Source organism: Macaca fascicularis, chromosome 7, assembly GCF_037993035.2.
Source record: "Macaca fascicularis isolate 582-1 chromosome 7, T2T-MFA8v1.1".
Lineage (NCBI taxonomy): Eukaryota > Metazoa > Chordata > Mammalia > Primates > Cercopithecidae > Macaca > Macaca fascicularis.
Window position 1 is genome coordinate 30661206 of NC_088381.1, and position 26125 is coordinate 30687330.

General features: G+C 37.6%; 1 protein-coding gene across 1 annotated transcript in view; it reads left to right on the top strand.

Moving 5' to 3' along the window:
• UNC13C (unc-13 homolog C) overlaps positions 1-26125 on the top strand; it is a 649809-nt gene that overhangs the window by 219061 nt on the left and 404623 nt on the right. Inside the window, exons 4-6 of the mRNA XM_015452851.3 lie at positions 23388-23466; positions 24791-24796; positions 25982-26053. Coding sequence (XP_015308337.3) covers positions 23388-23466; positions 24791-24796; positions 25982-26053 — 157 coding nt within the window. The remainder of the gene's footprint in view (positions 1-23387; positions 23467-24790; positions 24797-25981; positions 26054-26125) is intronic.

The window sequence follows — 26125 nt, forward strand, 5'->3', positions numbered from 1 at the left end:
AAGGAAAAATTCAGGTGGATGTTTGTATCATTTTTATGTTACTATTTTCAGAAACATGCCTGATTTTAAGTGACTCTACTTACATTCTACTGTTCAGTTGATTCTTATCTAAGTCCAGAGAATCATATACAGTCACAGGAAACCAGCTCCCACATCAATGTATATTGAAAAATGACTGTTAAATTATGTACACAATACCATGCTCCTTGTGGGATCTGGGAAGAATAAACAAAGTCTTCTTTTGCTTCTCCAGCCAGCACAACCAAATGTCCCAAATCTACATAGTTTGGCTCCCTTCTTCTCCCTCAACCCCAGTTGGATCTATGTCAGTCTGTTTGTTTATTTAACTACTGGGTTTAAAAAGTGCTTCCAGACTACAGTACCAGTTTGACAGTCGCTAGTAGAGTTGATTACACATTAAACGAAACATAGATGGATATGTCCTTTTGAGACAGCTAAAATTACCTTTTGGTTGGGTGTGTGTTTTTGAAAGCTCAATTTCAGTTCCAGCAACTGTACCTGAAAATGCAAGGCATACCCATTAGGAACAAATAGTAACTTTTTCTCTATTTAACCCCTGATGGCCTTGAGAAGGCAAACTGCCACTATGCTAAGCACAGTAAGAACAACATTTTGGATTAGAGACATAATGAATTCATTTGTTTTTCAATTTTCAGAGAATCATACCGGTTAGAATAATAACCTTTGCTTCAAACCCTGAGGCAGAAAAGAAAACTTGGACAATCTTTTAATTTCGAATTACTCAAGACTTTCAAATGTGTGTGTATATGCATGTTTTTGCTTTTGTAAGAAGTGTTTTAAAAGATGATCGGCCGGGGCGGTGGCTCACGCCTGTAATCCCAGCACTTTGGGAGGCCGAGGCGGGTAGATCATGAGGTCAGGTGATCGAGACCATCCTGGCTAACACAGTGAAACCCCGTCTCTACTAAAAATACAAAAAATTAGCCAGGTTTGGTGGCAGGTGCCTGTAGTCCCAGCTACTCAGGAGGCTGAGGCAGGAGAATGGTGTGAACCTGGGGCGCAGAGCTTGCAGTGAGCTGAGATCAGGCCACTGCACTCCAGCCTGGGGGACAGAGCAAGACTCCATCTCAAGAAAAAAAAAAATGCATGGTGGCTCACTCCTGTAATCCCAGCACTTTGGGAGGCCAAGGCAGGCAGATCACGAGGTCAGGAGATCAAGACCATCCTGGCTAACACGGTGAAACCCCATCTCTATGAAAAATATAAAAAATTAGTCGGGTGTGGTGGCTGCTGCCTGTAGTCCCAGCTACTTGGGAGGCTGAGGCAGGAGAATGGCATGAACTCGGGAGGTGGATCTTGCAGTGAGCCAAGATGGTGCCACTGCACTCCAGCCTGGGCGACAGAGCAAGACCTCGTCTCAAAAAAAAAAAAAAAAAAAAAAATCATTCCACAATGTTTACATATATTGAAACGTTAAGTTGTACCCTGTAAATATATATAATTATTATTTGTCTCTTAAAAATAATACTTTTAAAAATGAAAAGAATTCTTTCATTCATTAACTTCATTACTTATTTATTAAGTATTTAATATGTGCAAAATCCTATGCTAAATACTAGAGAGGAAAAGTAGATTTTATATAGTTCTTATTTTGGAAGGGTTTTTAAATCTAGTGAAAATCAAACATGTACAGACAGCTTTAGCACAGTTTTTAATGTGTGTTATAAAAGGAATAAATGGAATGCAGTGGTAGCAAGGTGAAATGGATTCTCAACTAATAGATAGTTACTTAAGAACATGCACTTAAGTCTTGTTAACTTTGTAAGCTTCTAATCATTTGCACAGTCCTGGGAAGTTACCCCTCTGAGTACATTCATGGGTTGCAGACAAATTATTTTTACATGGAGAACATACATTTATTCTTGACCTTAAAGAGACAAGTTGTTGAAGAGATGTGTGAATGATGTACAAGTGCGTGTAATCATAAAGCACTGAATTGCATATAACCAAAATAGAGCTATATCAAGCAGTCCAAAAGGGGAAAGGTTTTTTTTTTTTTTTTTTTTTTTTGAGACGGAGTCTCGCTGTGTCTCCCAGGCTGGAGTGCAGTGGCGTGATCTCGGCTCACTGCAAGTTCCGCCTCCCGGGTTCACGCCATTCTCCTCCTCAGCCTCCCAAGTAGCTGAGACTACAGGCGCCCGCCACCACGCCCGGCTAATTTTTTTTTTTTTTTTTTTTTTTTTTGTATTTTTAGTAGAGACGGGGTTTCACCATGTTAGCCAGGATAGTCTCGATCTCCTGACCTCGTGATCCACCCGCCTCGGCCTCCCAAAGTGCTGCGATTACAGGCTTGAGCCACCGCGCCCGGCCAGGTTTGTTATTTTCTAGCAGATAGGTAGGTTGGGAAGACATTTCCCAACTTGCCAACCTAAAAGGTAGTATTGCTGGAAACTTTCAGAGGTGAAGGAATTTTCTGTAATCCAATGGCCCCGGAAGTTTACCAGCCAAAGGCATTGGGATCACACATCCAAGGAGGCAAAGGCACAGATGGAGCTACCAAGGGAGAGAAATAACACATTGCAAATTGATGGTCAGAGCAACTTTAAAAAATTGACTCTACAAATTATTATATCTTATCCTTGCCTGTTTGGGTCAATTGGCATCCCTCCAATACCCATTCCCTAATTGGCAATTCATTAAAACAGTACCTAATGTACAGCTGTTGCTTTTTAAAAATTATATTTTAATTATACCCTAAACATTCCATAATTTCTCTTAAAATAATGAGACAGCCATGGAATAACAAACAACCAGAGCTTGGCTCAGTTGTCTGTGAATAGGCTAACTTCCTGATGAGATACACAGGGCAGTAGTTTTCTTTATTCCTTTCTTTCTCTAGTCTTTGAAATGAGCAGGACCTGGAAGGGCATTCTTGGTACTATCAATCAAACCTAAACTACTGGGTGAGATGTGTCTTTAGTCTGAGCTAAAGTCTGAGTTATGTTTTTTGTTGCAGTCACCTTGGAACTGTGAAACTATAAAAGAGGATGCAAGAAACTGCCTAATAATAAGATGGGTGGGCTGTGAAAGTCTGGCAATCGCTTAATAGTGTTATTCTCTTATTCTCTGCTGTCAGGTACTGCTAATTTTCATTAGTGATAGAAGAGGGATTATTAAACATTTTAGGGTTTACATATGCCGCATACTTCTAAAGAACAGTGTAATTAAAAGGAATAGAAGGTTTCAGCTTTAAGAAATATAGTTTCTTTGCTGTTGGATATTTGATTCTATTTAATGACTTTAAAGTAAAACCTATGAAGAAGCTGGTCTTTCATTAATTATGAATGATCATACTTTAAAAATCTATGTATAAATGACTGCTGAGACTTTTCAGAAAGAGAGCACTAAGAAAATTAGCTTCCAACCAAGGAACATTAATGTACACAATTTCATATTTACTATAGCTTTAAACCACAGAAGTGTGACTTAGATGTTTAAAAACGAACACCCTAAATTGAGACCATAAATAGCATGAATTTTAATTAAAGGCATTTTTGTTTTCAAAAAAATAGTGGATGCTGTTATTATGAGAAAGATTTGGGGCTGCATTTTTTGTTTTCTGCTCTGTAGCACGTAATAATGTCTGAGGTTAATTTAGGCGCACAGAGCATTATGGAGAGAGTAAGGCTTTTGGTATAGGGAATCGCAGACTCTAGAAAAGTCTGTATTGTCTGTTTGACAAACAATGTGTAAAGAAAATGAGTCCTAGAAGGTACATATTGTAATTGACTTGTTAAAAGTTAATCCCTGACACTGTCCTTGTTCCCAAGCCCAACGTTGAGAAAACCTTCAGGAGAGTGTTGAAAGCTGCATCTGGGCTTTTTTACTTCCTCAATTCATTATACCAAAAACCTAGGACCATCTGGTTATTTGTTTTTCTATGAAAAATATTTTTCATTACTGGAAATACAGTTTGAAATTCCATCTCTCATCAGGATAGTGTATCCTTCATGTCCCCTCCCACTCTTTGAAAACTTTACAAAATGGCATTACCTTTAGAAAATAATGTAAAGATGAATAACGAGGTAGTCAGCACTTCTGAAACCATGTTTCAAAGGAAGAAAGGTTTGAAAGAAAGCCTGCCTAAAGTGTTAAGGAGTATTATACAGCTTTAATAGGTCAAATGCACAAGAAAAGAGAAAGTAATTTAGTAGAATACAAAGCCTCTCCTTGACAGTGAGGCCATCTAGTCTTTAAAATATTATGGCAGTTTGAATAGGGAGTTTTACCGGAGTTCATGAAGTGGAATGGAGGGGTTGAGAAAAATAGTGGTGAAATTACCTCCGTCAAGACTCTCATTAAGGAGCCCATTAAGGAATCCAGGATTGTTTCAACAATCTTTGAGACCACTTCCCTCTCTCCTTTATTTGTCCTCCGATCCATCATGAAAAGCACTGCCAGACTAGTCTTCTTCAAACATCACTTTAATCATGTCAGTTTCATGGCTACATACCTACAGAAGATAGATGCAGCCGTTTTGTCCAACATGAAATGAAACTGGGATAAGCTGGAGATGGGGAAAGTGATTATTAGAAAGTCAACAAAAAGAGTTCCAGGCATAACACAATAAAATTCACAACAAATGTGCGTGGTGATCCAAATATAAAGATGCAAATGAGAGCGGATGTGAGGATGAGAGAGAGTGTGTACATGAAGGAAAGTGGACAAGATTTGATATCTCTTGGATACTAGAGGCAAAGAAGGGGGGAAACGACAGGACTGCAGTGACAGTCTGGAGCCCGGATTATGTTTAGCTTGCTGCCAATAACCTGGATATTTTGCACAAGCATTTATTTTCTTTGCATCTCATTTTCCACATCCTTAAAATACAAGAATATTGGAATATATCATTTTTTAGGTTGCTTCCATTCTATAACTCAGATTAGCTGTTATTTAGTATTTTAAACCTCTTTGTGTAAATGATGGTAACATATAAAACAGAGACAAGGAAACAGCTAAAACGTTTCAGGGAAAATAATTGGTTCTGAAATGGGTATATTGGCTTGAAATTACTGGCATGTTTGTGAAATATTTGAGAACATTTAAAAAATTGTTTATTGGCAGCCAGTGTGTTCCCGGCACTCAGCAGAACACATACTCCTTCCCCACTTCAATGGAGTCACTTCCTGTACAAATTTACTAGAGAGAAAGCCAGAGAGGGAAAATATGACACAGAGAGAAATCAAGGAAAATATTTAAAAATGATGGGCAATTCAACATGCCAGTTAGTTCAGTATTTTATTAATACATGCCCAGAATGAGCAAGATGAAAGAAATGCATATTCTATGCCCTATTTAAGTTTCATTTTTCCCTTACCTCACAAGCGTGAACATTGTTGTTCCGCTGAGGGTAATTTTATATATTTTTCGTACAACCATCGCCTCTGAACTTAAGCCAATTACATCATCTTATTTTCAACCAAGGGATTAGTGATCATGACAACACATAAAGAACTATACCCATACTGGTCTTACTGTGCGATGGCATGTTGGTTTCCAATGTGGTTCCCTCCAAAGAGATCATCAGGTTACTTTAGAGTACTATGTGTGGTTTCCAATACGGAAAATCATTCTGCTTTACAGCAACAGTTAAGATATCTAGGAGTTAATGGAGAGAAGATGTGAGAGTCTGGAACAAATAGTACTGAGGAGGAGCTTTATTCTTTGAAGTTTATTTCCATTTTGAGATGGGACTTAGAAAGATATTTGAGAGGATCAAAGTGTTTTTCAGAGATTAGGGTTTATAGAAAAATAAACTTGATGGAGTCATCTGTGAAACTCTTGTCTGATGTGAAATTAAATAACTGAGACTAGGATTGTGGATAAGGGCAAGGCAAGGAAGCATCTCAACCAGGATGTAGCATCATCAGAGCTAAGGTGCCAAACACGGATCAGTAGAGGAAAGAAAGTCTGGACCAAAGCGTAGTCAGAAGAGGAAATTAACACAGCCAAAAATACAATAGGGGGTGTGATCACAACTTTGGCAATCTGCTCTTCTATTCTTTTAACTCCCTATGCAGATAGTTACCTACAAATTCATGTCTGCCAGAGGCTCTTTCATTAATCTGTTCCTTAGTTTGGATGATTGTAAATACCAGAGGGCAGCAGGTGGGCCAGCACACATTCAATCAGCTTTAATTTTGTTTCTGTCTGCACAAGTCTCTGATCAAATAATTGCTACCAGTAATACATAATCTACTTCAATGTATTATCTCCATCAGTGCTCCCAAAGATGCTTTAAGGCAAGTAATTTTTTTTTCATTTTCCATAGTAGATAGATTTGTAGAGGATGAAAAATATTTATTGACCTAGGAAATTTCAGGCTCTTCTCTTCTTCCCTATGACTTAAGTTCTTGCTGACTAACCCTCTTTAGTGTGAGGTCTCTGACCTCTGCCAGGTTTGTAGGCTTCCATCTTGCTCTTTCCAAGTATCATTTCCGAGATAAAAATCTAAATTTTATTTTATTTTTATTTTTATTTTTTTTTTGAGACGGAGTCTCGCTCTGTCGCCCAGGCTGGAGTGCAGTGGCCAGATCTCAGCTCACTGCAAGCTCCGCCTCCCGGGTTCACGCCATTCTCCTGCCTCAGCCTCCGGAGTAGCTGGGACTACAGGCGCCCGCCACCTCGCCCGGCTAGTTTTTTTGTATTTTTTAGTAGAGACGGGGTTTCACCGGGTTAGCCAGGATGGTCTCGATCTCCTGACCTCGTGATCCGCCCGTCTCGGCCTCCCAAAGTGCTGGGATTACAGGCTTGAGCCACCGCGCCCGGCCAAAAATCTAAATTTTAAAACAGAACCATGGAATACTTAAAATCACTTCCCTCTAAAGTCAAGGCCTATTCACTTGCACCTCAACTTTTCATTCATCCTTGCTACATGCCAGAGTTATTTCTAGGAAAGTAGAGATGAGTCAGATCATTTTATTGATTTTTAAAAATTATGTGTTATAGTGGAGACATTCCCTGTAAACAAACAGAATGCAGTTTTATAGGGGCTATGACAGAAGACTTAGAACAATTGTTCTCAGACATTTTTCTGCCCCATTTCAACCAAAAAGTAGAACATCCTCCTGTCAGTTACAAATGTTTACCTTTCAACGCATTGCAGGTGCTGGCAAAGCATATGAGGGAAAAGAGACATAATTTTCTCCTCCTCTTTCTCCCCTCATTCCCCATCTGTTTCCACTGAGAATTCCTGAAGGTAAGGGTTACAGAGATAGGGAGGAAGTTTACCTGGGGATAGGGAGGAGATACTTACAGATCAGTGAGTGTGATGCTACTGTCTTACTTGAATGGTAAGTAGGTGTTAGCATTTGCTACTCAGTGAGGAAGCCAGTACAAGTAGAGGGAATGGTGGAGCAAAAACAGAGAAATGTGGAATAGTATGATACCTCCAAGAAATCTTCAAGGAGTTCAGGATGGCTGAAACAATGAAGCTCAAAGACAGAAGTCGAAAGAGATGAGCTATGAGGGGCAATTAAGCCTTACTGGGATACATAGGGGTTTGTTGTGTATCCTGTAAGCAACCAGGGATATTGAATATAAAAATGACATAGATTTTGTGTTATAGAAAAATCACAGAGAAAAGCTGGGCTATCAGGTCAGAATGCAAGAGATGGAATAGGGCACTATTGATGAGGAGCTTCAGGAGGGTGACAGATGGCAAAGTATCCTATTGTAACAATTCTACAACATACATTTTTAATACATTATAAAAAACAGAAATGCATCTTAATAACTGACAGTTTATTAAAAATATTGGTAACCTAACAAAGGTTGTAAGAGTTTCATTGCCTGCACACTTGTAAATGTAGTTAAAAGTACACTGGGAAAGAATCACATTTTGACTGTTTTGCTGGTGGCATGCTAAACAACTGCAATGTCTTACTGTTTCATTAAAGAAATAAGGATGATTAGGGGAAGGGTAGGAGGCTTGTTTGCCTGTTTTGGTGCTATTGGTAAGATTGAGAACCTATCAACATCAAAACCTGTAGCATAGTGGTTTGCTACTTGGGATGAAAAAGTCAATAATGGTGTATTATTTTATGTGATGCTAAGCCACAGATGTTCTTGATGGCTTTGAGGACAGTATTTTGGAAAACGTCCCACGCATTGACAATTCTGATGAAGTCTAATTCCAAAGATTGCGACTCTGAATCAGAAGTTTAATAATAAGTTAACAAGTTATTTTCTGTATATTTTCCTTTCATGTATTGACAAAAATGGTTGATAAATAAAAAAAGTCTGTCATACATAGATTTTTCATGTCCGTTTATGAGCGACCTAAATTTAAATTCTAACTGCTAAGAAACACAGTGTCATAATTTATTTTTTGCACAATGTTATATAAAATAAGAGAGATGGTGTTATAGCTCTGACAAAATATGAAATCAGAAAATTGTTAGGAATTGGTGATTAATTGCTTGTGGAAAGTGAATCATCAATTGTACAGACACAAATATTCAGTGTTGGCAATAATTAAAAAGAGCAGGGAGGATAACACACTCTGAATAGCTAATATTTAGCAGGTGGAAATTATGAAGTCTATAATAGTCATCAGGAAAATCGTATTAAATGTATATAAAATACATTAGGCAAAAATGCAAATAGGTTTTCATAGGTATATCATCAAATAACTAAATAAATACAAAGAGTTGTTTGTAAAAGTCTAACAGAATAGAGCTGTATCAAAGAAGAGGAGTTTAGAATGATTGGTTATCTTTTACCTTCCTTTAATGTTCAATAATGCTAACCAAAAAAAAAAAAAAAAAAAAAAAAAGATTAATTGCATGAACCTATCAAACAATTGTTTTGGCAACACAGAAATAAACAGAAACACTATGCATTTTCTCAGACCCACAGTCTTTGATTAATTCAATAACTCCTTCAGATACAGAGTCTACACATTTTCTGATTTCTAATAGAAAATAGCTAGTCTGTGATATTAGCCAAATAACTATCAACTGTTCTCTTGTGGAATGGCACACTGTTGTCCCAAAATCAGAAAGATTTTTCTTTGAAAAATTTGCTTGAGAGTTTTTTGGGAAATTTTTTGTTTTATTTTAAATTTTAAATTTTTGTGAGTACATGGTAGGTATAGATATTCATGAGATACATGACATATTTTGATACAGGCATACAATGCATAATAATCACATCAAGGTAAATGGGATATCCAGCAACTCAAGAATGTGTGCTTTCTTTGTGTTATAAACAATTCGATCATACTATTTCAACTGTTTTAAAATGTACAATAAATTATTGTTGACTATAGTACAATCAAATACAAGATTCTGTCCATTCTATCCAATTATATTTTTGTACCCATTAACAATTCCCCCATCCCTCCTCTACCCACCCCTACCCTTCCCGGCCTCTGATAACCATCATTCTATTCTCTGTCTCCATGAGTACAATTGTTGTGATTTTTAGCTCCTACAAATAAGTGAGCATATGCTGTTTGTCTTTCTGTGCCCAGTTTATTTCACATAAAAGAATGACCTCTGGTTCCATCTATGTTGTTGTAAATGACAAGATCTCATTGGTTTTTATGGCTGAATAGCACTTCATTGTGTATAGGTGCCACATTTTCTTTATTCATCTGATTATGAACATTTAGGTTGCTTCAAGTCTTGGCTATTGTGAACAGTGCTGCAATAAACATGAGACAGCAGGTGTGTCTTCAGTATACTGATTTCCTTTCTTTTGCATATATACCTAGCAGTGAGATTACTGGGTCATACTGTGGTTCTATTTTCAGTTTTTAAGGAACCTCCAAACTGTTTTCCATAGTGCTCATGCTAATTTACAATCCCACCATCAGTGAACGAGGATTCCCTTCTCTCCATATCCTTGCCAGCATTCATTTTGCCTGGAATTTGGATAAAAGCCATTTTAACTGGGTTGAGGTGATATCACATTGTAATTTTGATTTGCATTTCTATGATAAACAGTGATGTTTGAGCACATTTTCATATATCTGCTTGCCATTTGTATGTCTTCACTGAGAGATGTCTATTCAGATATTTTGCCCATTTTTAATCAGATTATTAGATTTTTTTCTATAGGGTTGTTTGAGCTCCCTATGCATATTCTGATTATTAATCTTTCATCAGGTGGATAGTTTGTAAATATTTTCTCCCATTACGTGGGTTGTCTCTTCACTTTGTTGATTGTTTCCTTTGCTGTGCAGAAGCTTTTAAAGTTGATGTGACCCCATTTGTCCATTTTTGCTTTGGTTGCCTGTGCTTATGGGGTGTTACTCAAGAAATCTTTGCCCAGACCAATGTCCTGGAGAATTTCCCAAATGTTTTCTCCTAGTTGTTTTATAGCTTCTGGTCTCAGATTTAAGTCTTTGATCCATTTTTATTTGATTTTTGTATATGGTGAGGGACAGGAGTCTAGTTTTATTCTTCCATATATGGATATCTAGTTTTTCTAGCACCATTTATTGAAGAGGACTCTCCATTCCCCAATGTGTTTTTTTGGTACATTTGTTGAAAATGAATTCACTGTTGATGTATGATTTGTTTATGGGTTCTCTATTCTGTTTCATTGGTCTATGTGTCCGTTTTTAGGCCAGTACTATGCTATTTTGGTTACTGTAGCTCTGTGGAATAACTGGAAATCAGGTAAGGTGATTCCTTAAGTTTTATTTTGTTTTTTTGCTCAGGATAGTTTTGCTTATCGTGGTCTTTCGCAGTTTCATATAAATTTTAGGATTTGGGGGCTTTTTTTTTTCTGTGAAGAAGGGCATTAGTATTTTGTTAGGGATTGTATTAAATCTTTAGGTTGCTTTGGGTAGGTAGTATGGGCATTTTAACAATATTAATTCCTTCAATCCATGAACATGGAATATTTTTCCTTTTTTTTTTTGGTGTTCTCTTCAATTTCTAGGATAGATGTTTTGTAGTTTTCATTATAGAGGTCTTTCACTTATTTGGTTAAGTTAATTTTTAGGGTTTCATTTTATTTGTAACTATTGTAAATGAGATTACTTTCTTGATTTTGTTTTCATATTGTTTGCTGATGGCATATAAAAATGCTGCTGATTTTTGTATGTTGATTTTGTATCCTGCAGCTTTACTAAATTTGTTGATCAATTCTAATAGTTTTTTTGGTGGAGTCTTTAGCTTTTTCCAAATATAAGATCATATCATGTGCAAACAAAGATAATTTGACTTCTTCCTTTCTAGTTTAGATGCACTTTATATCTTTTTTCTGATTACTCCAGCTAGGACTTCCAATACTATGTTGAATAATGGTGGTGACAGTGGTCATCCTTGTGGTGTCACTGATCTTAAAGGAAAGTTTTTCAGTTTTTCCCCATTCAGTATGATACTAGCTGTGTGTCTGTTGTATTTTTGGCACTTTTATTGTGTTAAGGTTTGTTCCCTCTGGGGATTTGAAGGCTTTTATAATGAAAGAATGATGAATGTCATCTAATGCTTTTTCAATATCAATTGAAATGGTCATATAGTTTTTGTTCTGTATTCTGTTGATGTGATGTATCACATTGACTGACTTGGGTATGATGAACCATCCTTGTGTCCCTGAGATAAATCATCTTTGGTTACGATCAGTGATCTTTTCAATGTGTTGTTGAATTCGGTTTGCTAGTATTTTGTTAAGGATGTTTGCATCAAATCCGTGTTCATCAGGGATATTGGCCTGTGGCTTTCTTACTTTCTTTTTTCATTCATGTGTCTTTGGCTTTGGTATCAGGGTAATACTGGTGTTATAGAATGAGTCTAAAAGTATTCACTTTCCTATATTGTTTCTCAGAATAGTTAGAATAAGATTGGCATTAGTTCTTTTTAAAATGTTTTCCAAAATTTAGCAGTGAAGTCATCAGGTCCTGGGCTTTTCTGTGCTCAGACACACTTCATTGCGACTTCAATCTCTCTACTTGTTATTGGTCTGTTCAGGTCTTGAATCTCTTCCTGGTTTAATTTTTGTAGGTTTTATGTGTTTAGTAATTTATTAGTTTCTTCTAGGTTTTTCAATTTATGGGCATATAATTGCTCAGAGTAGCCTCTAATGATCATTTGACTATCTGTAGTATTGGTTGTAATGTTTCCCTTTTCACCTCTAGTTTTACTTGTGTCTTCTCTCTCCCTCAATCTCTCTCTCTCTCTCTTTTTCCCCCTTATTTAGCCTGGATAAAGGGTTGTAAGTTTTGTTTATCTTTTCAATAGAACAGCTTTTTTTCATTGATCTTTTGTATTATTTGTTTAACTTCTATGTATTTCTGCTCTGATTTTTTTTTTTAATGTGCTGGAATTTTTTTAAAAAATTAAGTTCTGGAGTACATGTGCAGGATGTGTAGGTTTGTTACATAGGTAAACATGAGCCATGATGGTCTGCTGCACAGAAAAACCCATGACCTAGATATTAAGCCCAGCAGGCATAGCTATTTTTCATGATGTTCTCCCTCCCCCAAGCCCTCCCACAACAGGCCCCAGTGTGTGTTGTTCCCCTCACTGTGTCCATGTGTTCTCATTGTTAAGCTTCAACTTGTAAGTGAGAACATGTGGTATTTAGTTTTCTGTTTCAGCCTTGGTTTGCTAAGGATAATGGCTTCCAGCTCCATCCATATCCCTGAAAAGGACATTATTTCTTTTTATGGCTGCATAATATTCCATGGTGTATATGTACCTCATTTTCTTTATCCAGTCTATCATTGATTGGCATTTGAGTTTATTCTGTGTCTTTGCTATTGTGAATAGTGCTGCAATGAACATATGAGTGTATGCATCTTTATAACAGAATGATTTATATTCCTTTGAGTATATACTCAATAATAGGATTGCTGAGTCAAATGATGTTTCTGCCTCTAGATCTTTGAGGAATCTCCATACTGTCTTCCACAATGTTGAACTAATTTACATTCCCACCAACAGTGTAAAAGCATTCCTTTTCTCCACAACTTTTTTGCTTCTTTTTTTTTTTTTTTTTTTTTTTTTTGTAAATTTGTTTAAGTTCCTTATAGACCTTGGATATTAGACCTTTGTCAGATGGATAGATTGCAAAAATTTTCTCCCATTCTGTGGGTTGTCTGTTCACTCTGACGATAGTTTCCTTTGCCTGTAACAACTCTTTAGTTTAATTGGATTCTATTTGTAAATTTTTGGTTTTGTTACAATTGCTTTTGCATTTTTGTCATGAAATCTTTCCCTGTGCCTATGTCCTAAATGGTATTGCCTAGATTTTCTTCTAGGATTTTTATAGTTTGGGGTTTTACATTTAAGTCCTTAATCCATTTTGAGTTAATTTTTATATCATGTGTAAGGAAGGAAGGAAGGGGTCCAGTTTCAGTTTTCTGCCTATGGCTATCCAGTTATCCCAGCACCATTTTTTAAATAAGAAATTCTTTCCTTATTGCTTGTTTTTGTCAGGTTTATTGAAGATTAGATGGTTGTAGATGTGCAGTCTTTTTTCTGAGTTCTCTATGTGACCTTTTTCTTTAACCAATGCCATGCTGTTTTAGTTACTATAGCCTTGTATTATAGTTTGAAGTTGGCTAGCATGATGCCTCCGGCTTTGTTCTTTTTGCTTAGGATTGTCTTGGCTATTTCGGCTCTTTTTTGGTTCCATATAAATTTTTAAATAGCTTTTGCTAAATTCTGTGAAGAATGTGAAAGATAGTTTAATGAAAATAGAATTGAATATATAAATTACTTTGGACAGTATGCCCATTTTCACAATATTCATTCTTTCTATCCATGAGCATGGAATGTTGTTCCATTTGTTTGTGTCCTCTCTGACTTCCTTGAGTGGTGTTTTGTAGTTCTCCTTGAAGAGGCCCTTTACTCCTTGTTAGCTGTATTCCTAGGTATTGTATTCTCTTTGTAACAAATGTGAATGAGAGTTCATTCATGAATTGGCTCTCTGCTTGTCTGTCATTGGTGTAAAGGAATGCTTGTGATTTTTGGACATTGATTTTGCATCCTGAGAATTTGCTGAAGCTGCTTATCAGTTTAAGAAGCTTTTGGGCTGATACGATGGAGTTTTTAGATACAGGATTATGTCATCTGCCAACAAAGACAATTTGACTTCTTGTCTTCCCATTTGAATACCTTTATTTCTTTCTCTTGCCTGATTGCCCTGGCCCAGAACTTCTATTACTGTGTTGAATAGGAGTGATGAGAGAGGGCATCCTTGTCTTGTGCCAGTTTTCAAAGTGAATGCTTACAGCTTTTGCCCATTCAGTATAATTTTGGCTGTGGATTTGTCAGAAATGGCTCTTATTTTGAGTTATGTTCCTTCAATACCTAGTTTATTGAGAGTTTTTAACATGAACGAATGTTGAATTTTGTTGAAGGCCCTTTTGCATCTGTTGAGATAATCATGTGGTTTTTGTTTTTAGTTCTGTTTATGTGGTAAATTACATTTATTGATTTGTGTATGTTAAACCAACTTTGCATCTCAAGATGAAACCAAGTTGATTGTCACGGATAAGCTTTTTGATGTGCTGCTAAATTCAGTGCCAGCATTTTATTGACGATTTTTACATCAATGTTCATCAGAGATATTGACCTGAAGTTTTCATTTTTTGTCATATCTCTTCTAGGTTCTGGTATCAGGATGACACTGGCCACATAAAATCAGATAGGGATGAGTCCATCCTTTTCAATTGTTTGCAGTAGTTTCAGAGAAATGGTACCACCTCCTTTCTGTACCTCTGGTAGAATTCAGCTGTAAATCCATCTGGTCCTGGACTTTCATTGATTTGTAGTGTCACAGGATCCTTGGAGTGTCACTTTGCTAGCTGGAAACCTCTGGCCACCAGCACCTTCTGCTTGAGTATTGCTTATGACCACTCACCTTGTTCCATCCACTTGCCCCAACTAACTGTGCTTAGCTTATGCCACTGGCCCAGATCCTACACCAGCCAAGGACAAGCCAGGTGCAGAGTGGCAAAGGATGTGTTGGAGAGCAAGCCTGGGGTCCAGCCACTGTGTACAATCAAGCTGAGGCTGGCTGCTGAGGCAGGGCAGGCAGATCCAGGCACCAGCACACATGTTGGCTCTGTGAGATGCTACAGCTGGACCAGATGTACTGCATGTGACTTGTACTGTAGGCACCTATGTCTGGACAGGGGGATCATGGTGGTGCCTGAAAGCTTGGAGACATCAGAAACTGCAGAACTCCTAAAAGTGTGTTAGACTCTTGGCTCAAGGAGTCCCTAGGTCTGGGATCCTGGAGGACAGCAGCTCTTCTCCTTCTCATTACCCACAACGTGGCAAGCAGGGAAGAGTAGGGGGCATGTTTCAGCCTTGTTTATGTTACAACTCTTTTAGTCCCACCATTCAGTGGGTCCTGAATTCTTGTCCTTTGTCCAGGAAGAATGAGGCACACAAACAGCTGGAGAGTGAGCAGAGAGGAGCTTCATGGAGTGGCTGAATGGTTTTCAGGAGACCTGAAGTGGGCAGCTCCTTTCCTCAGGCAGATCGTTTTGATTTCAGGGTTTCTATGGGCTCAGAAGGGAGGAAGTGTGTGCTGATTGGTCCATGGGTGGCCAAGGGTGGGCCTGCAAAAAGCACCATAAGTTCTTACTCCTGACTGTGGACTCCCCCTGGAACTGGCAGCCCAGTCCCCAGGCTTCAAGCCATCCCTCACTTGAAGATGGAGTTTCACCACACACCCACACCTTTCCACCCTGGAGCCTGCCTGTTGCCATCAACATGACATTTATGGCACCCAGGCTGCTTGTGCCAAGGGGCACCTGCCAGCCCATGCTGAGCCACCTTCGGCACCCCCTCCCACTCTCCCTGAGCTCTTTGGTGCCTAACTCTTCAGAGGGAGACTGAGGGGGAAGGGGGGCTGGTGTGTCAGGACTTCCCTGAGTGCGCACACAACAGCCAAGTCACAACAGCTTTCCAGGCTTGGCTTCAGCTTTGTTCCAAAAGTGGCCCAGAGTGAGAACATATGGTGCTTTTTCCAGGCACAGGGAGTGGGTAGAGGCCAGGGAGTGAGATCAGGCACTTCCAAGCCTGTGGGGACAAGGGGGCTTCCCGAGCCCCCGAGAGCTCAGCAATGCCCAGGTCCAGCACCACAGCTAGGTGAGTACAGCTGTGCCCAGACCACCACTGGTAAGGCACTGGATCAGTCTTGAAGCCGGTATAGTACTGGGTCTTGCCCAAAGCCTGTCAACCACTGACTGGCTACCACCTATGTTTGCTTAAGGCCCTGATGCTCCACAATAAGCAAGTGGTAAGGCCAGCCAGGCTCGTGTCCTTCCCTTCAGGATAGTGAGTTCCCTCTCATCACTAGTGGGTCCAGAGATGCCATCCAGGAGCCAGGGCTTGAAGTCAGAAACTTTAGGAATCTACCTGGTGCTCTATTCTCCTGCAGCTGAGCTGGCACCTCAACCATGTGACAAAGTCCTACTCACTTTCCATCCCCTTTCCACAAGAAGACGTGTCTCTCCCTATGGTCACTACTGCCCCAGATTCATAGTTAAGTACTACCTGGCTGCAATGTCCATTCAAGGCCCAAGGGCCCTTTCGTCAGCTTGTGGTGAATGCTGCCAAGCCTGGAGGTCCTTTTTCAAAGCAATGTGCTCCCATCTGGTCCAGGGAAGGTCCAGAAATGCTGTCCAAAAACCAAGGCATGGAATCAGAGACCCCAAGAACTCTGGGTCCTGTACCCCACTGTGGCCAAGCTGGTACCTAAGCTGCAAGACAAAATCTCTTTCACTCTTTCCTCTCCATTTCTCAAGCAGAATGGATCTCTCCCCATTACCGTCACGGCTGGGAATATGCTGCGTTACACCAATACCAGCGTGTCTCTGAGTCTCACCCAATGCCCATGGCAAGCACTACCTAGCTACAGCTCCTGATTATTTAGGGACCAAGGGTATTTTAGTCAGCAGGTAATGAATCCTGCCAGGACTGGATTCTTTCCTTCAAGGCAGCATGTTCCCTTCTGGCCTAGGGTGTGCCTGGAACTGTTGTTTAAGAGCCATGGCCTGGAATGGGAGTCTCAGAATTCTGATTCCCTATTCTACTGTGGCTGTGCTGGGTTCCAGCTTGCAAGACAAAGTCCTCTTACTCTTCCCTCTCCTCTCCTCAAGCAGAGGGAAAGTGTCTATCCCAGACCTGTGAGCTGTGCTACCTGGGGTTGGGGAAATAGGTGGTACAAACTCTCCCTTAGCCACCCTAGATGGGCAAATCTAGGTCATTTGCCCAAGTCCACTGGCTCTAAGCATAGCACAGCATCAGGATTTTCAGTTCTTGTGCCTAGACTGCCTTCAAGTTTATTTTGGACGCAGGAACACTGTAGACGTTAGTGGCGAGGCTTGCCAGAACTCAGGATCCAACAGCTGGGACGGGCTAGTCCCCACTTGCTAGGGCTGGTATAAATGCTCCTTCTATGGGCCCTGGCTGAGTTCTGCCTGTTGTTGCTTTCTGCTGTGACAGGACAGCATTGAGTTCCAATGTTCCAATGCAAAGTCGCACAGTTACTGCACTCTCCCTCCCTCAAGCGCTCAGATTCTCTCTCCATGCCATGTGGTCACTGCCAAGGGATCAGTGAGGGGTGGCATCAGTAATTATACACTTTCATTCTGATGCTCTCCAGAGCCTCTTTTAGTGATATAAGTTAAAACCAAATACTATGATTGCTCACCCGATACTTCGTTCTGATGAAGGTGTTTTTTGTATGGATGTTTGTTCAATTTGGTATTCCTGTGGAGAGGATGATTGCTAGAGGCTTCTATTCAGCCATGTTGCTCTACTTCCTTGAAAGCTGAGTCTTTTTTAATCACCTTACCATTTGTTTATTATTATTTTTAAATGATTGGAATAATTGTACATATTTATCATGTACATTATGTTTTGAAGTATATTTACATGTGAAATGGCAAAATCTAGCTGGTGAACACATGTGTTATCTCAGATAGTTATATTTATGGGGTGAGTACACTTAACATCCACTCTCTTAATGTTTTTCCAGAATATAGTATATTGTTATGAACTATATTCAACCAATTTACAATAGATCTCTTAAACTTACTCCTCCTGTGTAAATTTTCTGTATCTTTTGACCAATATCTCCCGAACCTCCCCTTCCCCACCATCCACCTCTTGTAACTACCACTCTATTCCCTAGTTCTGAAATCAACTTTTTTAGGTTGCACATGTGATCGAGATCATGTGGTATTTGTGTTTCTATGGATGGCTTATTTCACTTAACATCATGTCCTTCAGATTCATCCATTATCACAAATAGCAGGATTTTATTTTTTTTTTTAAGACTGACTGGTATTCTATTGTGTATATATACCACATTTTCTTTATCCATTAATCCACTGATAGACACTTAGGTTGATTTCATATCCTGGCTATATTGTGAACAATGTGGCAATAAATGTAGGAGTGAAGATATTTTTTCAACATATTGATTTCGTTTTATTTGAATATACACCCATTGGTAGGAGTAACGAATTACATGGTAGTTCTGTTTTTAAGTTATTTGAGGAATCTACACCTTGTTTTCCACAATGGCTGTATTAATTTACATTTCCACCAACAATGTGCAAAGGTCCCTTTTTCTCCATTTCATCACCAACACTTGTTACCTTTTATTATTTTCATGATAACCCTTGTATCACTTGTGAGATGATATTTCATTGTAGTTTAAATTTGCATTTCACTAATAACTAGTGGTATTGTGTATTTTTTTATATTCTGCTTGATAATTTTCACGTGATATTTTCCTGGTGTCTTCTCAAATTTCTTTTGCAATCTATATACATTCAATATGTTATTAGTCAATTTTGAGTGAAAATAATAATCTCTCCTTATTCAGTAAAATCAGCTTTTATTTTCTTTATCTAAAAATGAAGTGTCTTAAAATTACAGAACATACGTAATTTGTATACTCTATATTGCATTTATTTATAACAAGACAATTAACAGAACCTGAGTCAAGGCATAGAGCAATATACTGTACATCTTAGATTTTATTAAATTCAGTAGACTCATTTAAATATTGTGGAAAGAACTGAGAAACAAAAGAAAACCACTGAAAATATTTAAACTGTGTTGGCTAAGAGTGTATATTTTAAAGGTCTCGCTACAAAAAATAAGTGAGGTGATAAGTGTGTGAATTAACTTGATTCAATCAGCCGACACTGCATACCTATATCAAAACATTACATTGTACCCCATAAATATGGATAGTTATATGTTAATTAAATTATTAATAAAAACTTCGTAATAGAGCTGATATTGAATTTGAGCATGCTTGATTTAGACTTTAAAATAATATCCATTTTGTTAATTTAATGTGATCATTGACTTTCCAAATATTTCCATCGATGTCTTCAGTTTTTTATCCCACCTGTAATGCCTATAGTCTAATATGTCTGTTTTCCTAAGGAGAACACTTGAATAGTTGGAGAGTGGTCATTTGAGGAAGACTGAGGCTATTTTGTGCAATGAAACAGGGTTGTGATCTGAAGATAACACTTTCCTGAAATACATTGAAAAAATATCCAAATGATGGCAAAACTGGTCCATGTATCTTATTTCTTAACAAAATACTTATTGATTATTAAGAACATTAAGTATGAGATAAAATGATCCTGCAGTGGAAATCAATCTGTGTAATATAATAGTTTCATTAAATATAAAATAATATTAATTGTAGACCTCAGTTCACATGAGTTTTAGAGATATAGGATATCCCAATCAGATAAGCAGTGGAGCACGGTAAGTCATAAACTGTGTGCTCAAATCTGGGCACTGCCATTTCAGATCTAAATAGTGACCTTGGGTATGATTTTGAAGGATTCTATGTTTTCATTTTCTTATTATAAAATGAGATAAATAATTGTACCTATACCTCATATGATTTTTTAAACATACAATGAATTAACATAAGTAAAGTGCTTAGAATAATAAGCACTCTGTAAATGTTGGGTACAAATATTAGCATTGTATCTGTCACCTAGTAAGCACCAAAAATATTAGTTATCCTTAGTGAGTTTTCTGTCTACAGTCAATGACGTCTTAAAACAATAAACTATACCAGAAAGGGCTGAAATGAAACAGTTTCTCTTCTTATCAGACCTTAACTTTAGAGTTACTTGTCTGCTATGGTCTGTTCTGATAACTTCATCTGACTTCTTCATCAAGCCTAGACAGTTTCTTCTGGATTTTAACTATTGCACATGAACTTAACATCTTGCCTAGAAAGTCAATGATTTATTTATATATGAATATTTCTACTATTTACTAGTTTTTGTTACTTAATCTCTCCAAGATCGCTCCTGGCAAGAAGTCTCCCAATAAATATTACAAAAATAGTTTGCATTTATGTAGACTTTATCCATATGTGTCAAGTGCTTATCTATTCATGAGGTGAGGTCAGTAAGGTAGACTGTTTTCAAAGTCATGGTTTACAATAAAACTTTATGTTGCTTGACGGATAGCCTTATCAAGGCTTCTTGTAGGAATGATGAAAATATAAAAGTAAAAGGAAACAACCTGAGAAGGCTATGTTTTGAGGCTGTGAAGGTTAAGAAAGTGTTTGTATTGTCTTGCAATTTTCCAGATTATAAAATGTAAGTTCAGTGAAATTCAGTGGCAAACTCAAAAGAGGCAGAGTTGAATTTTGGATACATGTCTGCTCACCTGGGCTTGTTATACTGCAGTGCTCATATTTGTCCTAGGTCCTTGGATATCTCTGCTCTGATGAGACAAGCATAGAAGTGAAATGTCAGGCCTGATAATGCACATGCTTATAGTGATTCCCAAATTTGTGGGTAAATAAGGTTGGTTCAAAATTTTTGGGTGTACTTTGAAAATTTGAATTAAGTTCCACGGAAAGGAACCCTAAAAGAAATAACGATTAGTGATAAAAGAAAATACACAACTCATTTATATAACACTTTGCAGTTTATAAATCACTTTCTCAACCATCATCCGAATTGAATGTATTTCTTTACATAGCTATGAAAGTTGCATTATTTAGAAGTCAAAACATTTCAAAATACTTGAAGGTTTATAGTTAACATGATTAATAGGTACTGTAGTGAGAAAATATTTATTTATGCATGTTTTAGTTCATTATTGATACTGTTCACAGAGGAGAAAAAGTAGAAACTACTTGGAATGACAGCCTAATATTGGAGCACATGAAACTGGAAGAATCCTTCTAGGTACCCATTCACTTAGCCTTTTTCCATGTATTTGATGTTTTGAATGTGAAAGGGTCAAGTATGAATTGGCAGGGGGTGGGAAGGAATATGGAAAGATGACAGGAGGGAAGCAAGAAGTTACTGATGGAGTAGTGCTGTGTATTCTCAAGGTGGGGCTTAAGAAAAAAAGTTTATCATTCTTTTCCCTTTTCTATTCTGCAGTTTCTTGACATTCAGAAGAGGATGTCACCAATGGTTCTTTCTTGTGATGTACATTCTCAAACTTTGACTCTGTGACTATCACAGCCCTTCACCTAGAGAGTGCCAATTGTCATTATTCTGGGCAATGGGGGAAATCATATTAGCTACTTTATCATAGAATCAGTGGAGAAAAGGGTCTTTTAAATGTCACCTTTCTCCCTGAACACATTCTCTTCTGTTCTGTTCTTCTCTCTTTTCTTTCATCTTTCTTGACCTCTGCTCCACACGTATTCTATTTCTTTATGATCAAAATTAAGGGGGACATTTAGTTGAAGTGCACAACTCTGAAAATAATTTGTTCATCCTTGACATCTTTCTTACACATTTGCAAAGGTTTTCATATTTCGCACTTCCTGCGTTTCATCCTCACTTCCAAGCATATGTTATAGCATGATTACTCTGCATTTATTAATTCATTTTATCTTTTTTACTACTTTGGTTTTTTTTCTATTGACATGAATTTGATGACACATTTAGTGACTTGTTCAAGACTACCATGTTAGTAGTAGTGGATACCTGAAGAGTGTTGGAGTTAGGATCATGACTACTAAGAAAAATCCAGTAAGACTAAGTTTCCTTATATTAAGCTAAGCAGCAAGCACAGAGAGGCCATCTCTCTGCTGGTGGAAAACTGGACTATAAAATGCTATTAATCTATCATTAGCCTTTGTAGCCTGTTACAATGACAGAGACGCCTAGCTATAGCCCAGGGGCATGAACTGTGTTGCTCATGGTGAATAAGCTGACTGTGGGCAAGAGGTCAGCAAGGGGTTTTGTAGTTCAAGTAAGCATAAGGAGAAGCTATCATCAGTAATATTAGCATCTTGTTGGTTATATCAAATGACTGGATTTAATGCAATAAAAAGTCAAATTCAATGTATCAAACTCATTCTAGAGAAACACATTCATGCCTCTTAGAAAATAATTTTAATTGCAAACTAATACATGCTTATTAAAAAATTGAACATTACCAAGTTTGTAACAGTGAGTTTTCTCTTTCTCTTACCAAATCTCACTCCACAGAGGTAACTACAGTTACGGATTTTGTGATTATTCTTCTAGATATCTTCTGTGCATAAACACACAATTCATAAACACACAAACACACACACACACACATATATATATATTAGTAAGTGTATATATTAGTCAGTATATACATATGTGTGTGTGTGAGTATACTAAACTTACTAATACGCAAACTTGCTTTTTCACTTAACATCTTATGAATATTTTTATCTATACTCACATATGTTTACCTATTTCACTTTAATTATTTTTCTCATTGATTCATTTAATCAATATACTATTGATGAACATGTAAATAACCTAGCTTTTATTGCTATCATTTCAAAGATGCAATAAACATCCCTCTACAACTACTTATTTTAATTCTGTGCATTTACCTGTAGGATGAATTCAGATAAGCAGAACTTGTGGTATAATGGTAATTCCCAATATCTTAAATATGTCCATGGCTCTTTGAGACATTTTTCTGGAGTTTAATTTGTGAAGCGGAAGCACACAATAACTGGTATTTTTATAATGAAGGTAATTTATTTAGCACCACAGCCAGACCAAATTGAACCAAAAATGGTTTGGTTCTGTTTTCTCCTGGAGGTAAGAAGTTCCACAGATCTTACATGGTGATTCTTGTCTCTGTGATACTAACAGAAAATAGTGTGTCCATCCAGGTCATGTGTATCTTAAAATTTCAACTATCCAAGAAGATGAGTGGTCAGCAATTGTGGTAGCTACAGTCATTTTTCCTCACTCAACAAAGTCCTAGACGCTTGTATCTTTGCAGCTTTGTGAATTATTTGAAAATTATGGTATCCCTGTCGTCTTTTTCACAGACTTTATACCATGAACAGTGGATGTTTTTCTTACAATACATCATTTTACCCATTGAAATTATTGGTTTTATTTTCTCTTTCAGGGCAGGAGGTGGACTTTACGGTATTGACAGCATGCCAGATCTCCGCAGAAAAAAGACTTTGCCTATTGTCCGAGATGTGGTAAGTTACAACTGTTTACTTCTCTTTGATTGCATGTGTGATTTTTTTTTTCTTGCTAAAATGTAATATCCTTCTCATTCACTGTCTAGTCTGTAAATATTTCATGGAATAAAAGTATATGAGGCCAGATGCTACCTGCTGTTATATTTCTTATTATTTCTTTAAAATCGATTACTTGGAGGAAATAACTCAAACCTTTTGATAGCTTTTGATATAAGTGGAAATTATAATTAAGTTAATATGACCCTATAATTGGAGCACAAAGAAATCACACAGCATGCCAAGCAAGCGAATAGGCTTTGATGTGTTTAGTGTTATGAATGACCAGAAGTTTAATTCACAACGCTTGAGGCTTTATTTAAACTTCTTCACCTTAACACAGTGAATCTGAATAGTTTATAAAGCAAGCAGATAACATTAATCAATTCTTTATTTTATTATATTAAAGTCAATTCTAGCTAAATTAATAAGCTCTTTTATTTAAAGAAAATCGTGGTTCACTTTGGGAGGCCAAGGTGGGTGGATCACGAGGTCAGGAGATCGAGACCATCCTGGCTAACACGGTGAAACCCCGTCTCTACTAAAAATACAAAAAATTAACTGGGCGTGGTGGCGGGCGCCTGTAGTCTCAGCTACTCGGGAGCCTGAGGCAGGAGAATGGCGTGAACCCAGGAGGTGGAGCTTGCAGTGAGCCGAGATCGCGCCACCGCACTCCAGCCTGGGTGACAGAGCGAGACTCTATCTCAAAAATAAAAATAAAAAAGAAAAGAAAACCATGGTTTGCAAGTCATTAACATCATTATTACTTCTGATCATGACTCTGAATAAATCTGTTTCCTATATTGAAATATGCTGCCACCACCTTGATAAATGCAAAGAATTGACCATGGCCTGTATTAGATTGTAAAAAAAAAAAAAAAAAAAAAAATCATCATGAAAAAGTGTCTCTTCTGTCATCCAAAATGTCTTCACATTTTATACGCCTATTTTTAATATTATATGTGATATGAAAAACGTATTTCCCCCATAAAAAAGTAAATTTTTTTCAGCAACAATTACATAATTTTTTATATCAGTAATTTTTAATTTTGCTAAGAAAGGCTTCATCTGGAGGCCACCACTTTAGTTTTAAAATATAATCCTGACTGAAAAGGTCTTATACTGGAAAGTATAACATATCAGTACATTTAGCTCAGATTTCTGTCCTTACTGTGCGGAAATAATTGCAAAGTGTTAGGCTAATTTAACATTGTTATACTCTTTTCCTACCTTTCATGTGTCTAACTATTTACACTTTGTTTCCTCTCACTTCTGGAATCTTCAGGCCATGGTAAGTGCCTTTCTATTTATTTAATTAATATTTTGCAGTCTTCTCAAACATACATTGCACTTACTCATGGGGTAAAAGAGGGCAAGATGGAGAAATGAAAAGACAGACATACAAGAATAAGAAGTTTGTTCTACAAGAATTTAACATCTGGTTCATTTCTGAAAGAGAAAATTATGTATACAACAGGTGCAAACACAGACCAAAATAGGATACAAATGTAGTTTTAGGGAATATCTTTTTCAGAGATGAAAGATTTTCTTGGGTAAACTCTTGGAGGTAATTCTTCAAGGTAAATGTGGAGATGAGTGGAGAGTGACATTCTTACTCAGGTGTAGGCTGAATTTTATTTTGAGTTAATGACTTTGCAACCCTGAGGAGATACGTATATATCCAGTTGGGTCTTGGGCGATCAAGAATGCGCTATTCCACAATGACGTCCCTTTGCTCCTAATGGGATAGCAGTTTTAATATTCCCATATGGAACTTCTGATTTCCAACGTTCACTATAGCACTGGTGAGTTTCTTGTAATTCATATATTTTGGGTAGGAGTAGGTAGTGGTAGTTATGGTTCTATTTTATGTGGTGAGGAAACTAAAGGGACTTGACTCTTATTTAAGATCTCCCAAGTTACCAGCATCGAGTGAAAAAAAAAATGAATCTGGATATAACAATTCTCAGCAAATTAAATGGGCACTTAGAAAAAATATCTTGAAAAGATATGGAAGAATATTCTAGGGAACTGTGAACAGCTCAAGAACCATCTAATACTAATTATGATTAAGGGCTATCACCAAAGTCAGGCTGGCTCTCTACCAATGGTTATGTATTCCGAATGAATATATCACAACCACCTTGGGGAATAAGAAAGTTTGAGAAGCCTCTTGCTAGCCTGAGGTGCTTGAGGGGGCTAGTCATCTTGAGGCTGGTCATCTTGCCTTTCTGGGCCTCACTTTCATCATCTATAAAATGTAGGGGCAGGGTTGATGAGCTGTGGGACCTTTCCAGTTTTAATATTGTATGAGTCCATATTCTTTGTGAATCGACTGATTATCAAAATGGCAGGTCCTTACTAACTAAAATATGAACAGCGATAGCTGATATTCTTGCGTTTTCACCTTCTGCTGAGCAGCATAAGCATGTCAACCTCCCTATGTATTAATAAGTCATAATTCTGTTTGTTTTAGACCCTGGCTGCCAGGAAATCTGGACTCTCCCTGGCTATGGTGATTAGGACATCCCTAAATAATGAGGAACTGGTAAGTACAATGTCCATTACTAACTAGATATTCCTCATAACCACAAGGGAGAAACCGTTCTGCTTGAGCTAC